Source organism: Symphalangus syndactylus, chromosome 22 (assembly GCF_028878055.3).
Source record: "Symphalangus syndactylus isolate Jambi chromosome 22, NHGRI_mSymSyn1-v2.1_pri, whole genome shotgun sequence".
NCBI classification, from domain to species: Eukaryota; Metazoa; Chordata; class Mammalia; order Primates; family Hylobatidae; genus Symphalangus; species Symphalangus syndactylus.
The window spans coordinates 21085978-21103879 of NC_072444.2; the positions used below are offsets into that span (position 1 = coordinate 21085978).

General features: G+C 46.9%; 1 protein-coding gene across 1 annotated transcript in view; it reads left to right on the forward strand.

Annotated features, from left to right (window-relative positions):
• LOC129472521 (neuroblastoma breakpoint family member 1-like) overlaps positions 1-17902 on the forward strand; it is a 705345-nt gene that overhangs the window by 665372 nt on the left and 22071 nt on the right. The window contains 2 exon segments of the mRNA XM_063631768.1: positions 15303-15512; positions 17549-17634. Coding sequence (XP_063487838.1) covers positions 15303-15512; positions 17549-17634 — 296 coding nt within the window.

Consider the following 17902-nt stretch of genomic DNA (forward strand, 5'->3'; position numbering starts at 1 on the left):
TCTTCAGAAGCAGAATCTGGAGAAGGATCAGGTCAACAAGGACCTCACCAAGAAATTTGAGGCCCTGGTGAGCTGCAGCTGCCCCTGAGATGTGGCAGGGTGGGATGGGGTCCCGGCCAGATCCATGGACATAGGCTTAGGGCTAAGCTGCCTGGGCCACCCCTAGCGTCCCACTCACACGCAGGTTCAGTCCTAACAGGTGTGCAGGCTTTGTGGTAAGCACACTCACTTTCTCCATCCCATTTCTTCACAGCAGCCCTGTAGCATAATCCTCATGACACAGATGGGGAAACTGAGGCCCAAGAGGGGAAATGGTTGTCCAGTCTCAGAGCCAGTAAGTGGGAGAGTCGGGACTTGAACTCCCATCTGCTCTCTCCAGGTCCAGATGCGCAGCCTCTGGCAACCCAGCTCGCCCCCACACCCCCTCCCCCAACCAGTGGGACACTCACTCCTCCAAGGTACAGCCTGATTTGGTCATCCCCCTGTCTGGGGCCTGGCCTGGGTTCTAGGTCCGGCTCTCCTCCCATCAACTGTGTGACCTGGGGCAGGACACAGCTCTTCTCTGGGCCTAGTCTGTTCAGTGAGGGTCTCAGGCCTGCTGTGGGGTCTACCAGGTGGCTGGCCTATGGACATGGCTTCAGAGGCCACCTGGTCAGTGGTGGGCTAGGGAGGGTGGGGAAGGGGAGGTTTCAGATAAGACAGAACCCCGGCCACCCTTTGTCTCCCTCACCACACTCCAGGAATCCCTGTGGCTACAGGAGCATGCAGCCCTGGAGACAGGACGGAGAGGGGCTACAGCAGAGCCTAAGGGACCTGGCACAGGTGTGAGCCCAGAGATGTGGGAAGACAGGGCCCCACCAGGCAGTCCCAGGCTCCCCCACCACGTCTTTCGGTGGCCTGGGACTGAACTGCAAATGGGTGGGGGCCTGGGACCCAGGCTGTAGCTGCTCAGCACCCCTGCTAACTCACTTGGCCTCTGCGCTGGGGAGTCCCCAGTCTCAGAGGGGAGGCATGGCCCTTTCGGAGCCCACCTGTGAGCAATGCCAAATGATGTCTTTGCAATAAACGGGAGGCCTCAGCAGCGAACTGAGGACTGAGTTAGTGGAGGAGGTGAAATCAGGAAGGCTTCTTGTAGGAGGCAGCGTTTGGGATGAGGCGGCCCCCAGCCTCGCCTAGGCGTCTTTGCCCAGCTAACCCCGTGGTTCCTAACTCAGCAGCCTCCTTCTGCCTCCCTGCTCTACCCTCAGGCAGTCCTGTCGGAGGCTGAGAACGGCGTCCAGCTGAGCGGCTCCAAGTGTACCGTGGATGCGTCCGAGGGCAGCCTGTGGGCACTCTCGAGCCAGCGGACCCCGTCACCACCGCGGCGCTACTGGCCAGGCCGAGGCCCCTCCCGGGCCTGCTCAGACTCCTCCACGGTCGCTCGCCCTGATTCACTCCGCCCTGCACAAGCGCCAGCTGCAGGTCCAGGTAGGAAGGGGCTTTCCAGGTAGGAAAGCGTTCTGGGCGCAGCCAGAGGCCCGGCGGGAGGGGCTCGCGCCCTCCGGGTGGGGGCGGGGGCAGGGCCCAGGTCCGGGGCAGGAGTCTGAGCGCACTGGGGTGCAGCCAGAGCCCTGAGAAATAGTGTCTGAGGGTGTCAGGATCCCCAAGGAGGTGGCCGAGAGCTCTGTGGTGAAGCTGAGCCCAGAAGTGGGGGTGCTTGGGCAGCTGTGGGTGGGTGCTTGGGCAGCTGGTGGAGGGAGGAGGCTGCGGCAGTGTTAGGGTCCTGGTAGAGAGGGAGACTGGTCCCTGGTCATACAGAGCCAGGACCCTGGGAAAACGTCTAGCAAGGGGAATCAGAGCCTAGGATGAGAGCTTGGGAACTAGGGGCAGAGCCAGGGTAGGGAGGAGTCTGAGAGTGGAACCAGGATGCAAGGGGGAGGAGCCTGGGAGCCCTGGGTGGGGGTCAGAACCCAGGAGACTAGTGTGCCCAGGGGTTTGTCTGGCATCAGTGTGTGGGTGGGGGCTTTGATAGGAGTTGTCCGGGACCCCAGGGAGGTGAGTGCTCAGAGGATGGTGAGGGCACATTGGGGAGTGGAATCCTGGATCTCAAACGTAGGCCTCTATCCTGCCTCAGGCCAGGTCCAGGCCCTGGACCCCACCTAGCGTAGGCTAGTGTGTATCCCTGGAACCAGAAGAGAGTAGGTGGGCTCTGGAGGCCTCAAAGGACCCCCCTTGACTCTGTGATCCCCATGCCCCACGACATGCATGGGCGCTATGAGGCAAGCCAGGACCTGCCGGGCACCCTGCGGAAGCAGCTTAGCGACAGCGAGAGTGAGCGGCGGGCCCTAGAGGAACAGATGTAGTGCTTGCGGGACAAGACCGACCGCACCATGCAGGCCCAAGAGGACGCCCAGCGCGAGGTGCAGCGGCTGTGGAGAGCCAAGGAGCTCCTGAGCAGGCGCTGGGGAGGTCTAAGCTGGGGGGTGGGGAAGAATAAGTCAGCGTTTGGGCGTAACACCAATCGAGCCTTACTGGTGTGACTCTGCACTAATACGGTCGCCACTAGCTGCATGTGCCTATTAACATTTATTTATTTATTTATTTATTTATTTATTTATTTTTGAGATGCAGTCTCGCTCTGTCGCCCAGGCTGGAGTGCAGTGGTGCGATCTCGGTTCACTGCAAGCTCTGCCTCCCGGGTTCACGCCATTCTCCTGCCTCAGCCTCCGGAGTAGCTGGGACTACAGTCGTCCGCCACCTCGCCCGGCTAATTTTTTTTTTTTTTTTTTGAGACGGAGTTTCACTCTGTGGCCCAGGCTGGAGTGCAGTGGAGCAATCTCGGCTCACTGCATCCTCCACCTCCCGGGTTTAAGCAATTCTCACCTTAGCCTCCTGAGTAGCTGGGATTACAGGTATGCACCACCACCCCAGGCTAATTCTTAGTTTTAGTAGAGATGGAGTTTCTCCATGTTGGTCAGGCTGGTCTTGAACTCCCGACCTCAGGTGATCCTCCCACCTGGGCCTTCTAAAGTGCTGGGATTACAGGCATGAGCCACCACGCGTGGGCTATTTATTTTTAAGATGGAGTCTCACTCTGTAGCCTAGGCTGGATTGCAGTGGCGTGGTCTCAGCTCACCGCAACCTCTGCCTCCCGGGTTCAAGCAATTCTTCTGCCTCAGCCTCCCGAATAGCTGGAATTACAGGTGTGCACCACCATGTCTGGCTAATTTTTGCATTTTTAGTAGAGATGGGGGTTTCACCATGTTGGCCAGGCTGGTCTGGAACTCCTGCCTTCAGGTGATCCACCCGCTTCGGCCACCCAAAGTGTTGGGATTACAGGTTGAGTCACTGTGCCCAGCCCAGTTTTGTGATCTTTAGAAAATCACTTCTCCATACCTCATTTTTCTCATAATACTTAAAAATGTAGCTTTCTTGTGAGGATCAAATAAGCTTATCTATATATAGCACTTAGAACAGTTTTTGGAACATGGTAAGTGCTCACTGAATGTTAGCTCTCATTTTATTAATATCATTATTGCCACTATATGCTGGACCTGTTCTAAGCATTCCATGGATATTTAATCCTCACACCAGTCCTATGGAGTAGTTCCTGTTATTTTCAGCATTTTAGAGGTAGGAGAATGGAAACTGAAATGACCTGCACAGTCACGTGGCTCGTCCTGATCTGTCTTTCCCTAGGGGCTGGGGTGAGGTTCACAGAAGATAAAGTGCCTTGAGCACTTGGTGAACTGTAAAACTCTAAACCATTGAGGGCCCTAGTTTTATCTGTTCTCCTGGCCCAGAGCAGATGAGAAATAGCAAATTAGTGCGAAGGCGGAGGGTGGCAAACACAGGCCCTTCAGGAGGGCGGTTGGCAGCACTGGGGGAGGTGCCTGAAAAGCACAAAAGCAGGCACTACAGCCCCATGGTGTCGCCCACCTTGGTGGAGAGATAGGATTGAGCTTCTGTGTGAGCTCTTTGGAACGCTCTTCCTGACCCCTAACCAGTTTGGGGCCTGGGACTTGGCACGTGGCTGGCACGTGCCAAATGAGAAGGGAGGCCAGGTGTGGTGGCACACGCCTGTAGTCCTAGCTACTCGGGAGGCTGAGGCACGAGAATCGCTTGAACCTGGGAGGCGGAGGTTGCAGTGAGCTGAGATTGTGCCACTGTACTCCAGCAAGTGTGACAGAGCAAGACTCGAGGTCAGGAGTTCTAGACCAGCCTTGCCAACATGGTGAAACCCCGTCTTTACTAAAAACACAAAAATTAGCCAGGCATGATGGCGGGCACCTGTAATCCCAGCTATTTGGGAGGCTGAGGCAGGACAATAGCTTGAACTTGGGAGGTGGAGGTTGCAGTAAGCCAAGATCATGCTATTGCACTCCATCCTGGGCAACAAGAGCAAGACTCTATCTCAAGAAAAAAAAAAAAAAAAGCGAAAATGTACATAAAATATCCCTGGAAGGATTCATAGGCAACGGCATCCCACAGATTGCCTATAGGGTGAGACTGGGAGACAGGAATGGAAGAGATGCCTATTTTAACTTTACAATTTTCTGTACTATTTGAATTTTTTTTTTTAATAGAGACGAGGCTCTCTCTTTTTTGTCCATGCTGGTCTCTCGAACTCCAGGGCTCAAACCTGGCCCTATTTGAATTTTGAACCATGTAAATGTACCATCTTTTCAGAGAAAAATAAAATCTGGCTGGGCATAGTGGCTTACAGTGAGCTGTGATCATGGCAGTGCACTCCGACCTGGATGGCAGAGTGAGACCCTGTCTCAAAAAAAAAAAAAAAAGCGTAATGAATTTTGACCAAGTGAACCACCACAGATCAAGAAATAGAACATTACTAGACTGGGGTATATTCGTAGGAGTGGAGTTGTTGGTTTTAGAGGTATATGAATGATAAAACTTTAGTATTACATATTGTTGAACATTTTCCCAAAGTAGTTGTACCATTTAGCAGGGATATGCTGGTTACCCCACATCCTCGCTGATGCATGTTGGTTAAAAATTATTTTTCCATTCTAGTAGGGATGCAGTAATATATCAGTGTGGTTTCATTGAGATTGAGTATCTTTTATTGCCATTTATGTGTCCTCTTTTGTGAAGTGCCTGTTAAACCTTTTCATCCAGTTTTCATTGATATGCTTGTTTTCCTGTTGATTTGTAATACTTTATTCTGGATATGCCTCCTTTCTAGGATTTATATGTATTGCATTTCCCTTTTTTCAATCTGTAGCTTGCGTTTTCACTCTTTTATGGTGTTTTTTCATGACTGGAGATTCTCTAACTTTTTTTTTTTTTTGAGACGGAGTCTCGCTCTGTCACCCAGGCTGGAGGCTGGAGTGCAGTGGCGCAATCTCGGCTCACTGCAAGCTCTGCCTCCCGGGTTCACGCCATTCACCTGCCTCAGCCTCTCCGAGTAGCTGGGACTACAGGCGCCCACCACCACGCCTGGCTAATTTTTTGTATTTTTAGTAGAGACGGGGTTTCACCGTGGTCTCGATCTCCTGACCTCATGATCCGCCCGCCTCGGCCTCCCAAAGTGCTGGGATTACAAGCGTGAGCCACCGCGCCCGGCACTCTCTAACTTTTTTTTTTCTTTTTGAGACAGGATCTCACTCCGTTGCCCAGGCTGGAGTGCAGTGGCACAGTCATAGCTCACCGCAGCTCACAAGGCTCAGGTGATCCCCTTGCCTCAGCCCCCAAGTAGCTGGGACCTACAGGGGAGTACCACCACACTCGGCTGTTTTCTGTATTTTTAGTAGAGATGGGGTTTTGCCACATTGCATAGGCTGGTCTGGAATTCCTAGGCTCAAGTGATACACCTGCCTCGGCCTCCCAAAGGGTTGGGATTACAGGCATGAGCCACTGCACCCGGCCTGAGATTCTTAATTTTAATGAAATTATACTTTATCAATCTTTTCCTTTATGGTTACTGCTTTTTGTGTCCTGTTTAAGAAATCAATGCCTAACCTAAAAGAGTATGAACACATTTTTCTGTGTTAACCTTATAACAATTTTATTTTAGTTTTCGCATTTTTTTTTCAGACAGGGCCTCACTCTATTGCCCAGGCTAGAGTGTGGTGGCAGGATCTCAGCTCACTCAACCTCCATCTCCTGGCTCAAGTGATCCTCCCACTTCAGCCACCTGAGTAGCTGCGACTATAGGCATGTGCCACCATGCCTGGCTAATTTTCGTATTTTTTTTAGAGATGGGGATTCAACATGTTTCCTAGGTTGGTCTCGAACTCTTGGGCTTAAGTAATCTGCTCACTTCAGCCTCCCGGAGTGCTGGAATTACAGGTGTGAGCCACCCCACCTGGCTATGATTCACTTTTTACTACATGGATATGTCTGCTTAATCTAGCACCATTTATTGAAAAGACCATCCTTTTCCTTCTGCACCATGTGGCACTGTTTTTCATAAATCGAATGACTGCATGGTCATCTGATTTATGAAATTAGTGTGGTTCTGTTTCTGTTTCTGGACCAACCTGGGTAACATAGTGAGATCCTGTCTCTACAAAAAATAAAAATAATAAATAAATGAATAAAATTTAAAAAATAAGTGTGTAGAGCAGTTGGAGTCATAGGTGATAATTTATAAATGATTGCCAGTTTGTTGGCTACATACGGGTTGGTAATTCAGATGTGTTGGGCATTCAGGCAAAATGTATTAAGTGAATTATATGGTGTTCAGAATGATTGCTAGATGTTCACTGTGACTTGAATTAGATGTTATTTGAGCCTCACAGAGCTACAGTTTTGACTCTTTTATTTATTTGTCTTTTTAAAATTTTTACAATCTTCCTGTCAAGGCAGTAACTCTTTTATACTTAATTGTTCTTAGGTATAGTTAATTACCAGGAAAACTTTATGGATCATATCTAAATAAGTGTTAAGCCATTTAAAGGGCTCACGTGATGTGATGTAAACAATAGTATTCTACATAATAGTTTTAGGACTACATCAAATAATTTTTTTTTCTTGAGACAGTGTCTCACTCTGTCACCCAGGCTGGAGTGCAGTGGTATGATCATGGCTCTCCGCAGCCTTGACCTCTCAGGCTCAAGCAGTCCCCCCACCTCAGCCTCCTTAGTAGCTGGGTCTACAGGCATGCACCACTATGCCTGGCTAATTTTCTACTTTTTGTAGACAGGGTTTTCCTATAGTGCCTGGACCGGTTTCAAACTCATGGGCTGAAATGATCCTCCCACCTTGGCATCCCAAAGTGTTGGGATCATAGGCATGAGCCATCACACCTGGCCATTTTAGTTTTAATAATTTTTCTATTTTTCTAATTTAAAAGATTTACTAAAATCTCTTACAGCTATTATCTATGAATATAGTATTCATTGTTGTTATTATTATTATTTTGTATGTGTTTAATCTGATTTTCAATATAAGCTCCTGGCAATTAGAGATTTTGTCTCTTTTATTCACCACTGTATTCTCAGTACTTGACCTTGCCTGGCATGAAACAGATATTGAATAAATATTTCTTAAATGAATGAATGAATGAACATACTAATACCATATTCAACAATCTCCAAGTATCACAGTTTTCACCATCTAACAAATAAAATAGCTTGTATAGAGCAGAGTCACAGTCAACCTGCCATGAAAGGAAATGTCAATGAAAAATAATCCTTTGTATGTGTAGCTGCTGAGATTTTGGGGCTTTTGTTACTGTAGCATAACCTAGTGAAAGCTCAGTGAGACAACATATAGAATATACGTGTACAGATAGACCAGCTAGACCAGTAGATGAGATTCCAAAGATAGTTCAGTAAGCATTAACTAATGACACCCACACTCTCTTAATTCCCTAACAGAAATAATGGAATTCTTGTTCTCTAAGATCTGCCTCAAATATTACTTACTTTGTGAAAACTTCCCTGGCTTCTGTAGTATTTAGTCAGGACTCTATTTTTTTCCCCCCAGGCTGGAGTACAGTGGTGCCATCATAGCTCACTAACCTCTAACTGAAGGGTCAAGGAATCCTCCTGCCTCAGCCTCCCAAGTAGCTGAGACTATAAGTATGTGTCACCATGCTCAGCTTATTTTTCATTTTTTATTTTCCGAGACAGGGTCTTTCTATGTTGCCCAGGCTGGTCAGGACTGTTGATTACATATGACAGAAACCCAGCCACCTCTAGTTCCCCACCAACTTTCAACCTGCTCTTCCCTGGGTCTTCCCAGTCTCCGTAAATGGCAGCTCCATCCTTCAAGTTGCCGAATCCCCAAATCTCAATGTTAACCTTGATTTCTCTCTTTTATCTCACAGGCAATCTGAAGGCAAATCCTGTTTAGACCCAGGCGAAGGTTCCTGGTGACCCAGGCTCTCACCAGCCAGTTGTCCCTTGCCGTCCTCCTGAGGGTGTCTGGAGCTTCAGTGCTGTGTGTTCTTGGCCTCCACGCTGGGGATGCCACCGACTCCCACTGTCCAAGGCTTCCAGTGGACTCTCCAAGGCCCTAATGTAGAGACTTCCCCATTCGGTGCCCCAAGAGCAGCCTCACATGGTGTGGGCCGACATCAAGAGCTGCCAGATCCAACAGGTAAAAATCCCGAGGCATTGCCAGCTCGGTGGGGTCAGATAGTCCTCTTTCTATTATGACTCAGATGTTAAGGGAGGATGCCAAGGTTTCTAAACATCGCAGGGCCTTGCCTGGCATGAAACAGATATTAAATACATATTTGCTAAATGAATGAACAAATATCCACAGCGTGTGCCGCCCATGACCTGCAGTGCTGTGGTCAGGTGGAAGTGATTTTACTTCAGGAGAGGACAGTGTTCTCTCCAGGACTTTTCCTTACTGGCTAGATCTGTATCCCTCTCCTCGCTCTTCCCCTCTCACCCCCCCGTTCTCTGCCCCCATTTCTCTCTGTTTCCACCCTACTGTCCCCTTTCACCTGCTTTCTCCTCTTCAGCTTTTGTGGCTCACCCCCTCCCTGTCCACCTGCTTCCCCCAGGCTAAGGCCCTTACACTGTCCTGGGTGGGGAGATGTGTCTGGTTTTAGGCAGTGCCCTCTGGATATGTCCAGGATGGGGAAACATGGCTCAGTTGCCAGTATAATGGGTTAAAAGTGGCCACTTTTGAAGGCCTTTCCCATCTCCCATTCCAGAATCCTGTAGGACTTAGAATTTATGGGCCACAGTGGAATTTTTGGTTTCCCAGGACCTTGTGGTGGACGCCTTCTTTCACTGAGCATTCATGGGGTGACTATTAGGTACCAGGCCCCGCTCTGGGCTAGAGGCCCCACGGTGAGTAAATCTCAGGTCGCTACCCCACGGAACCCACCACTACAGGCATTGAGAGGGGGAGAAAGAAAGGGGCATGGCCTGTTTGTGTTCTTCTCATGTGGTCACCCACAGGTCTTGGGGGAGTGGGAGCCAGTGCAAGGAGAGAAGTCCAGTGAGAAAGGCAAATGGATGACATCAGACCTAGGGGCTGAGGCCCCCAGCTGCAGCCAGGTAGCTTCTGGAGTGGACAAGGAGCAACAGGGAAGTTCGTGTCCTGGTGTTCTGGGCTGCACTGTCTCATCTCATTCTTGTGAGCACCAGAACTTATCCAAAGACAAGACTCAGTGTCTCTGGCAACAGTGGGCCAGAGACAGAATGTGTGATTTCAGAGGAGGAGGAAGGGGTTGTACCCCATGGAAACAGTATATGGTTTTACAGTATCGCATCTTTCTCTAATAACTGGTTAGCATGTTCCTGTTCATGGAAAATATTGGCGGTGTAAGTTTCCCCACTGTTCTCATCTTCATGTAAATTTGTTCATTTCCTTCCTTCCTTCCTTCCTTCCTTCCTTCCTTCCTTCCTTCCTTCCTTCCCTACTTCCCTCCAACTCTCTGTCTCTCTTTATTCATTCCCTGCCTCCCTCCCACCCACCCTCTCTCCCTCCCTTTCTTTCTCCTTCCCTCTGTCCCTCCCTTCTTTCCTTTCTTCTTTTCTTTTTCTTTCTCTCTCATGCTCTTTTTCTTTCCTTTTTGTTCTCTCTACTTTTTTGAAGAGATCACACTGTACTGAAACCTACATTATTTACCAAAATCTCTGGATCTGCTTCTGTCTTGCAGGCAGAGAGCTCATCCAGTAGCCCTTAGCTCTTCCTAGCCCCCTCCTTTGATTTGTTGGTGCCACTGGGGCAGCTGCTGAGTCTCAGTGGTTTCTAGTCTTCACCAAGTTCTGCCCACCCAGATGGTTTTTACCTGTCCTTACCAGAAACCTGCACTGTCTAGATTGCTGAGGCTGCTTCTCCTATCTGTATTCCGGGGGCACGCCAGCGTTAGAGGTAAATGGCACAGGCCTTGAAATCTCCAACTGCTCTGACTCCAGGTTGGTGCACTTCAATGCCAAGTACTAACCACACAATAACAGGATGCCACCAAAACCTTGATATGGGGCTGCTGCATCCTAATTAAAACAAATTAGTAGACTTTTTTTTTTTTAGAACAGTTCTAGGTTTACAGAAAACTTGAGTGGATAGTACAGAGAGTTCTCCTAGGCTCCCCTGTCCTCCAGCACACAATTTCTCCTATTAGTATGTTGTATTAGTGTGGTCCATTCGTTACAATTGATGAACCACTGTTGATACGTCATTATCAACTAAAGTCCATAGTTTACATTAGAGTTCATTCTTTGAGTTTCACAGATTATGGGTTTTGGCAATTACATAATGTCCTAAATCCCCAATATGGCATCATGCGAAATAGTTTCACTGCTGAAAATTCCCTGTGCTTCACCATTTCATACATCCTCCTCTCCTCCACAGCGTTATTCATAATAGTTAAAAAGTGGAAACATCTTAAGCCACCATCAGTTGATGAATAAACAAAATGTGGTATAACCATATAGTGGAATATTATTTGGCCATAAAAAGTTGAAGTACTGATGCAGGCTAAAAAGGATGAAACTTGAGAACAATATTCTAAGAAGCAGATAGAAAATACCACGCTTTGTTATTCCATATAGAGGAAGTGCCCAGAACAAGTACATCAATAGATAGAGAAAGTAGATTAGTGGTTGTCAGAGAGCGCAAGAAGGGGGGAATTGGAGAGTGACTGCCCATAGGTACAGGCATGCTTTCTGGCATTATGAAAATATTCTGGAATTAGGTAGTGGTGATGGTTGCAACAGTTTTGGAATATATTAAAAGACACTGAAATGTATGCTTAAAAATGGCGAATTTTGTGATATATAAATTATACTGTAGAAATAATAATACCAACAGTAATAAAGCAAGGTGTCTTTCTACATCTCCATGTCCTGTATTTTCATTAAAAGTGAATAAATAAATAAGCATTTCAGGGCCAGGTTCAGTGGCTAACTCCTGTAATCCCAGCATTTTTGGAGGCCTAGGTGGGAGGATCGCTTGAGGCTAGAAGTTCAAAATCAGCCTGAGCAACATAGCAAGACCTTGTCTCTATGAAAAATAAAAAATTAGCCCAAAATGGTGATGTGTGCCTAGAGTTCCAACTACTTGGAAAGCTGAGGCAGGAGGATCGCTTGAGGCCAGAAGTTCAAGGTTGCAGTGATCTATAATCACCAATGCACTCCAGCCTGGGTGACAGAATAAGACCCTGACTCAAAAAAAAAAAAAAAAAGCATCTCACTTTAATAGTAAGTGGCCAAAATATGTTGCTGGCTGCATGTTGTGAGGAAATGTGTTAGATGAAAGAAGTTAAATTCCAGAAGTTTTCCTTTTTTCAGAAATGAGGTATAGGAGAGAGAAACACATACTTGGAAAGAACTGACCCAGCTGAATTGGAAAATGTGGGAAGGAGATGGGAAGAGGCTGGTCCACCTGAGATCTGGCTCCAGGACTTACAGCAAGGGGAACGTGGGCAAGTTACAGACTCTCTGTGCCTCAGTTTCTTCAGCAAAACAGAATCTTCCCATAAACTGTAAGGTCAGTGCTATCAGTGGGTCCCCAAATTGACTGCACATCTGAGTCATGTTAACAAACACATTCCAGGCCCCACCTGAGCCCTCTGAATCAGAATCCCTGCAAGGAGGACAATGAACTTGCATTTGCACTGACTTTCCCAACTGTTTCTTACTTTGATCACCTTGGGGGTAGGACCCATTGAGCTGCACCACGTCATTCCAAAGGCAAAACGCAACAGCAGAACAAGAATATTTTCAATGCAGTCTCTAAAGCAGAGGAGAAACTGTTGAGGGAACCTAGAAGTAAAGGAGATCTGGCTTGCTGGGCTCCATTTAAACTTTGAGTATAGCAGAGACACGAGCCCTTCGGGACACATGCCTGACACAGTGACACTCCAACTTCGGAAGAGTGGAAGCCCTAATTTCAGATTCAAGCATGCTTTGAGTAGAAATTAAGTTTACCTCTTTTTGCACAGCAAGATGGCCAATCTTTCCTAAGCTGCTCACCTTACAAGAAAAAGAATTGTACTGCTAAGAATTCAGACTTCAGCAGTCATAGGTAAGTAAGGAAGTCTTATAAATCTATTTTAGCCACCTAATGAGAAACTAGAAATTTAGCAAGTTCTTTCACTTTCAGGACAGTTGTGTTCACTAGATCAGAGGCACTGAGACATGAAGAACAGACCCCTAAAAAGGGAAAGTGTTCCTTTCAGTTTTAGGGCATCACTGGAATATTAGGGAAGTGGAAACACAGCTGCCCACTCTACAGTATGGGTTGCTTTTGTGTCTGGAATGTGCCTAACGTCCTGATCTCTGTGCCCTTTTCAGGGAGCCTTGGGAGGAGCCCGAATCACTGATGGAATTGGACAGTGCATGGAGATGGTTCAGCAGGACGAGGGTAAGTGCAGGGGCAAGTCCAGGTTATACTGAGAGACAACTAGTGGCGCTGATGGGGACAGACAAAGATAAAATCAAAAGTTTGTGCTTCATCTTCAAAAACTCAAACTAATAACAAACTTGGCCTTATGAGAAATAATAAGTATGTTTCTATTTACATGAGAGTTTAATGTCAAAACAGGAATCAGAAAAATATTAATTCCAGGGCATAAAACCTAAACCATTGCTCATATTTATTCTTTCTAAACAGAGCAAAGTGTAAAATCTTCTCCATAAAATGCACATTGTGGTTATGAAAAGGCCAAAATCTTAGTGAGAATCATTGGTATTCCGTAGAAGAGTGAATTAAACACAGCCAAGGGAAGACCCAAGTCTCATACTTCTCTTGTATATTCCAGAGTTCTAGGGGAATTCCAGGTGGTAGAGGTTATTTCCCATACTGTTAAAGCAAGGTTGCAGACATGGGAATTTTGGTCCCAGTAGGGGAGGTCACACCTCTGTCCTGGAAAATACTACAGGAATGTATACTCTTCCTATGACTCATTCTGCTCATTCTTCCAGCATCACAAAAACCAAAAAAAAAAAAGGAAATATGTCCAAATACATGATTTGCTATCCCTGTTCTTCAGGTTTCTTACCTGTTACTTATGGATAATAGCATTACCACAGGATTATGATGAAGGTACAATGTCCAAATATGAGCACAGTTTTGAGCAAAATGCCTTGTACGAATTGGTCAATGAACAACTAGTAAATAATTATGTGAATATTTACTGAATTATATGGCTCCTATGAATAATTACTGAATAATTACTGTGATTGCTTTTATTGGCAGTGCTGAAAACTCATCCCTGTGTGACCTCAAGTAAGCCATGTAACTCTGTGAACCTGCAGTTTTATCATTTTTAAAATAAAGAAACATGACAGATTTTCATTATGACACAGAATGTCAGATCTCCCAGATGCCAGAAGATACATTACATGAAGCCATTGATACGTCTTAAAGCAGTATCCTCACAGTGTCATTGGAGGACAGTGTGGGCTGCAGAGAGACACGCTTTGAAATGGGATTGACCCAGTCCTCCTTCCTACACTTCCACATGAATGCTGGGCAGCCCAGGATCACACTCACTGCACCCTCAACTCAGGCAAGTCCAGCAGCCAATCTTAGGAGACCTGGGCTACAGAACAGTCTCCCAAGTTCCAGGCTCACAAAACCTGGGTGGGGATGAAAGCTGAGAAAGCGAGGAGGTGGTTCAGGGGATCACTCTTTCCTACTCATTCCTCTCATCTCAAACTCACCTTCTACTGCAACACTGAGGATCACCAACCAACCGTGACGATAACCTTGATCTTGCCATGTTCTGTTAGTGGAATGAAACCAAAAATCAATGGTGTTAGTCCAACTTAACAAAACAGATATCAAACCATATTCCATAAGAACCGCTCATGGCCCTGTTCTTTTCAGTATATGGGAAAACAAAATGGAAACAACAAAATAGCATGAGGTTTATGAAACTTCCCAAGATAGATGGTCACACATGTTTTCAGGAGATCTCTATAGAAATGGTTTTGATCACTTGATAATTTGAAAAGAGCTCTTGCGACACTAGAATGACATCCATAAGTGACAAGTATAAAATGTAGTGCTCAGTGACATTAAAAAAAATCAACCCACATAGAGGAAGAGCTCTGGACATAGGGATGTCAAACTGGTCTAGAGTGTGATGAAAAGCCAAGATGGTGCCCCAGTAAGAAAAAAGAAATCAACATAACAATGGGAAGCAGCAAGAAGAAGACTGAGACAGAAAAGACAACATTTTTCACAAGTGAATTATTCATTCACTGACTAGTGGATACAGACAAAACTGCAGAAGACCCAGAGGAAATCAGGGCAGGCTAAAAGTTTGATATCTTACACTTGTGGAAAAGCCTTAAGATCTGTTTTAACTTGGAGCAGGTGGGGTGACATCATGACTACCATTAAGAAAATATAACCTGTTGGGAAACTTTCTGCCTTGATGATGTTGTACAGACAAGCGATAAACAGTGAGGAATGTGCTTAGATGTATTGGGAAAGAGATGGGTCTGTGGCATTGTCACAAGGGTACACGAATACTGAGTGAATTTTGAAGGAATGATCCCAATTGGTGGTGACCCTCAGGCGAGACCAGGGCGCCTGTGTTTCAGCAAAGCCTTGGCAGTTGGAGTGAGGGCTCCTAAGATTCCATGACACCCCCACATTCTAATTGTGTTGTAGCAACTGCAGACTGTTACCTGGCACACTGGCCACACCCTTGCTCACTCTTGTCGGAGACTGAGCTATTGGCAGTGCCTTCAGCTCAGAGCTCAGGCACCGTGAACATTGTTTTTGTCGTTAAGGATCCTAAAGTGCTGTGGAGACTGATCACTTTTTTCTCAACAGTAAGTTAAGAATTTCAGTTACTGACATCCCTCAGTCCTAATTAAGCCTATTTGATTTCACCAGTTTTTAACCCATCATGTGTTTGGGTGTCTTCTCTGCAGTCCCTGGCCCCACCTCTTCTGCCACAAACGTCAGCATGGTGGTATCTGCCGGCCCTTGGTCCAGTGAGAAGGCAGAGATGAACAATCTAGAAATCAACAAGAAATCGCACACCCAGCTGGTAGAGAACAAACAGGAGTTCAGAAACCTCCAACAGAAATTTCTTGTAACTCAAGTGGCCTACTTCCTGGCCAACGGGCAGAATAATTACAGTAAGTTCTGTAGGCTCACCATCACAAAAGTGATGAATGATGTCCTCTCTTCTCTCTGAGAAACTAAATGCTCTCTCCATCAAAAATAATTTCAACCTTCCCATACTTCTAGGACAATGGAAATGGGCATTTGCACATTTTGTTAAATTTGGAAGTCAGAGGTACCAAAGTATTTAGCAACTTTCCACGTTTGCAGTCAGGTGGGGGCGGGCCTAGATTTAAAATCGCACTTAATTCATTTCAGACATGGGCACAGAACGACCTGTTTTCTCCAAGAGGCTAAATCCTGTTTTCAAGAATCCTCTCTGTCCCGTATAAGATCCGGCAGACAAGGCCGGGCGCGGTGGCTCACGCTTGTAATCCCAGCACTTTGGGAGGCCGAGGCGGGCGGATCACGAGGTCAGGAGATCGAGACCACGGTGAAACCCCGTCTCTACTAAAAATACAAAAAAATTAGCCGGGTGTGGTGGCGGGCGCCTGTAGTCCCAGCTACTCAGGCTGAGGCAGGAGAATGGCGTGAACCCAGGAGGCGGAGCTTGCAGTGAGCCGAGATTGCGCCACTGCACTCCAGCCTAGGCGACAGAGCGAGACTCCGTCTCAAAAAAAAAAAAAAAAAAAAGATCCGGCAGACAAATAACATCTAATCTGTTGTTCTAAACATCTGGGACTAGTGAACCTTTATTCTGTTCAAGCTTCTGTTGAGGCCCAATAGGCAAAGCTCTGTTCTAGGGACCCTGAGGGAAACTTGGTGATAGTACACAGTACCCGCTGTGAGGGGCTTCAAGAGGAGTCTGCTCCTAATGGAACCTATGGTATCTATAAGTGACAGCATCAAGAGCAGGGAGTAGGGGCCGTGCACGGTGACTCACTCCTGTAATCCCAGCACTCTGGGAGGCTGAGGCGGGCGGATCACGAGGTCAGGAGTTTGAGACCAGCCTGGGCAACATGGAGAAACCCCATCTCTACTAAAAATACAAACATTAGCTGGGCATGGTGGCAGGCGCCTGTAATCCCAGCTCCTCGGGAGGCTGAGGCAGGAGACTTCTTTGCACCCAGGAGGCAAAGTTTGCATTGAGCCAAGATCATGCCATTGCACTCCAGCCTGGGCGACAGGGCAAGACTCGTCAAAAGAAAAGCAGAGAGTACCCTGGTGAGAGGGAAGTCCTTCCTGGGGCACAGGCTCTTGTCCGTAAAGACAAAGATCACGCCCGAGAATGTGTGGAAGTAGCAGTGCAGTGTACAGAGCAGGGACCCTGGGCTTGTCTCCTGCGCTCCATTGAAGTTGCTTGTCTTGTCTGTCCCTCAGTTTCCTCATCTGTACATAGGGTACTACGGAAATACCTACCTCTGTAAATTGCGGCAGTGAATTACATAAGCTATTTCTTGTCAATCTCCTAGAACGTTTATTGGCACAGAGTAAACGCTATCTATTAGTTCTTCATTCTACTGTTTCTAAATTAACACAAACCTTATTATTATTTGGGCATATTTCCTTCATGGCCTTATGGTCTTATGTCTCATACTTTATGCTTCAGATATGATTCTTAAAATCATATCCGAAGATAAGATTTAAAAATCCAAGATGTTTAAGATCTTTGACATATTTGTCCTTGAAATTCCCATTAAAAGGGCAACCATCAGTCCCATAGTCCGAGGGGCCTTCCCGAGTGTACAGGAAATCGCTTCATGCCTCAGTGCAGTATTTTAGAGGGGAGGCTGCAAGGCTTGGGAAAGTGGCCCCGCATTCAGAGTCAGACCTCAGGGGCTGTGAATTCTGACTCCACTTCATTGTGGTTGAATCATCTTATCAACTTCCTTGATGTGCCTTGAGTTTCTGTTTCTTCATCTCTAAATTTTGGAGGACCAGATGCCAGAAAGTCGGGAGACTGAGGAGTAAAGATGTGGAAGTCCCTGCCGAGAGCCTGGTACTGGGGACAGTTTTGTCCTTGGGATGGACCTGGCTCCTGCGCTGTAGGCAGTGACCAGAGCAGCATGTCCAGGCTTTCACTGAGGCAGGCGTGTCTGTCTTTTCTCAGAGTATGAAGACTGCAAAGACCTCATAAAGTCTATGCTGAGGGATGAGCGGCTATTCATGGAAAAGGAGTTTGCAGAGCAGCTCAGGTGAGGGGGCCCCGTGGGGGCAGGCAGGTGGGCAGGTGTGTAAATCTCTGAAGTACAGCAGCTCGACGGGGAGAAATAAGAGCTAAGCTGGGCCAGGGGAAGGGCAGGAATTGCCATGGCAGGCTGATGACACATAAAGATTTATGAAGCAGAGAACAAGGATGATAATAAGTTATGGGTTGCAGTTATTTCTCAGAGCCTTATTTTCTGTTTTTAAGGATAATAATAAGTTATGGGTTGCACTTGTTTCTCAGAGCCTTATTTTCTGT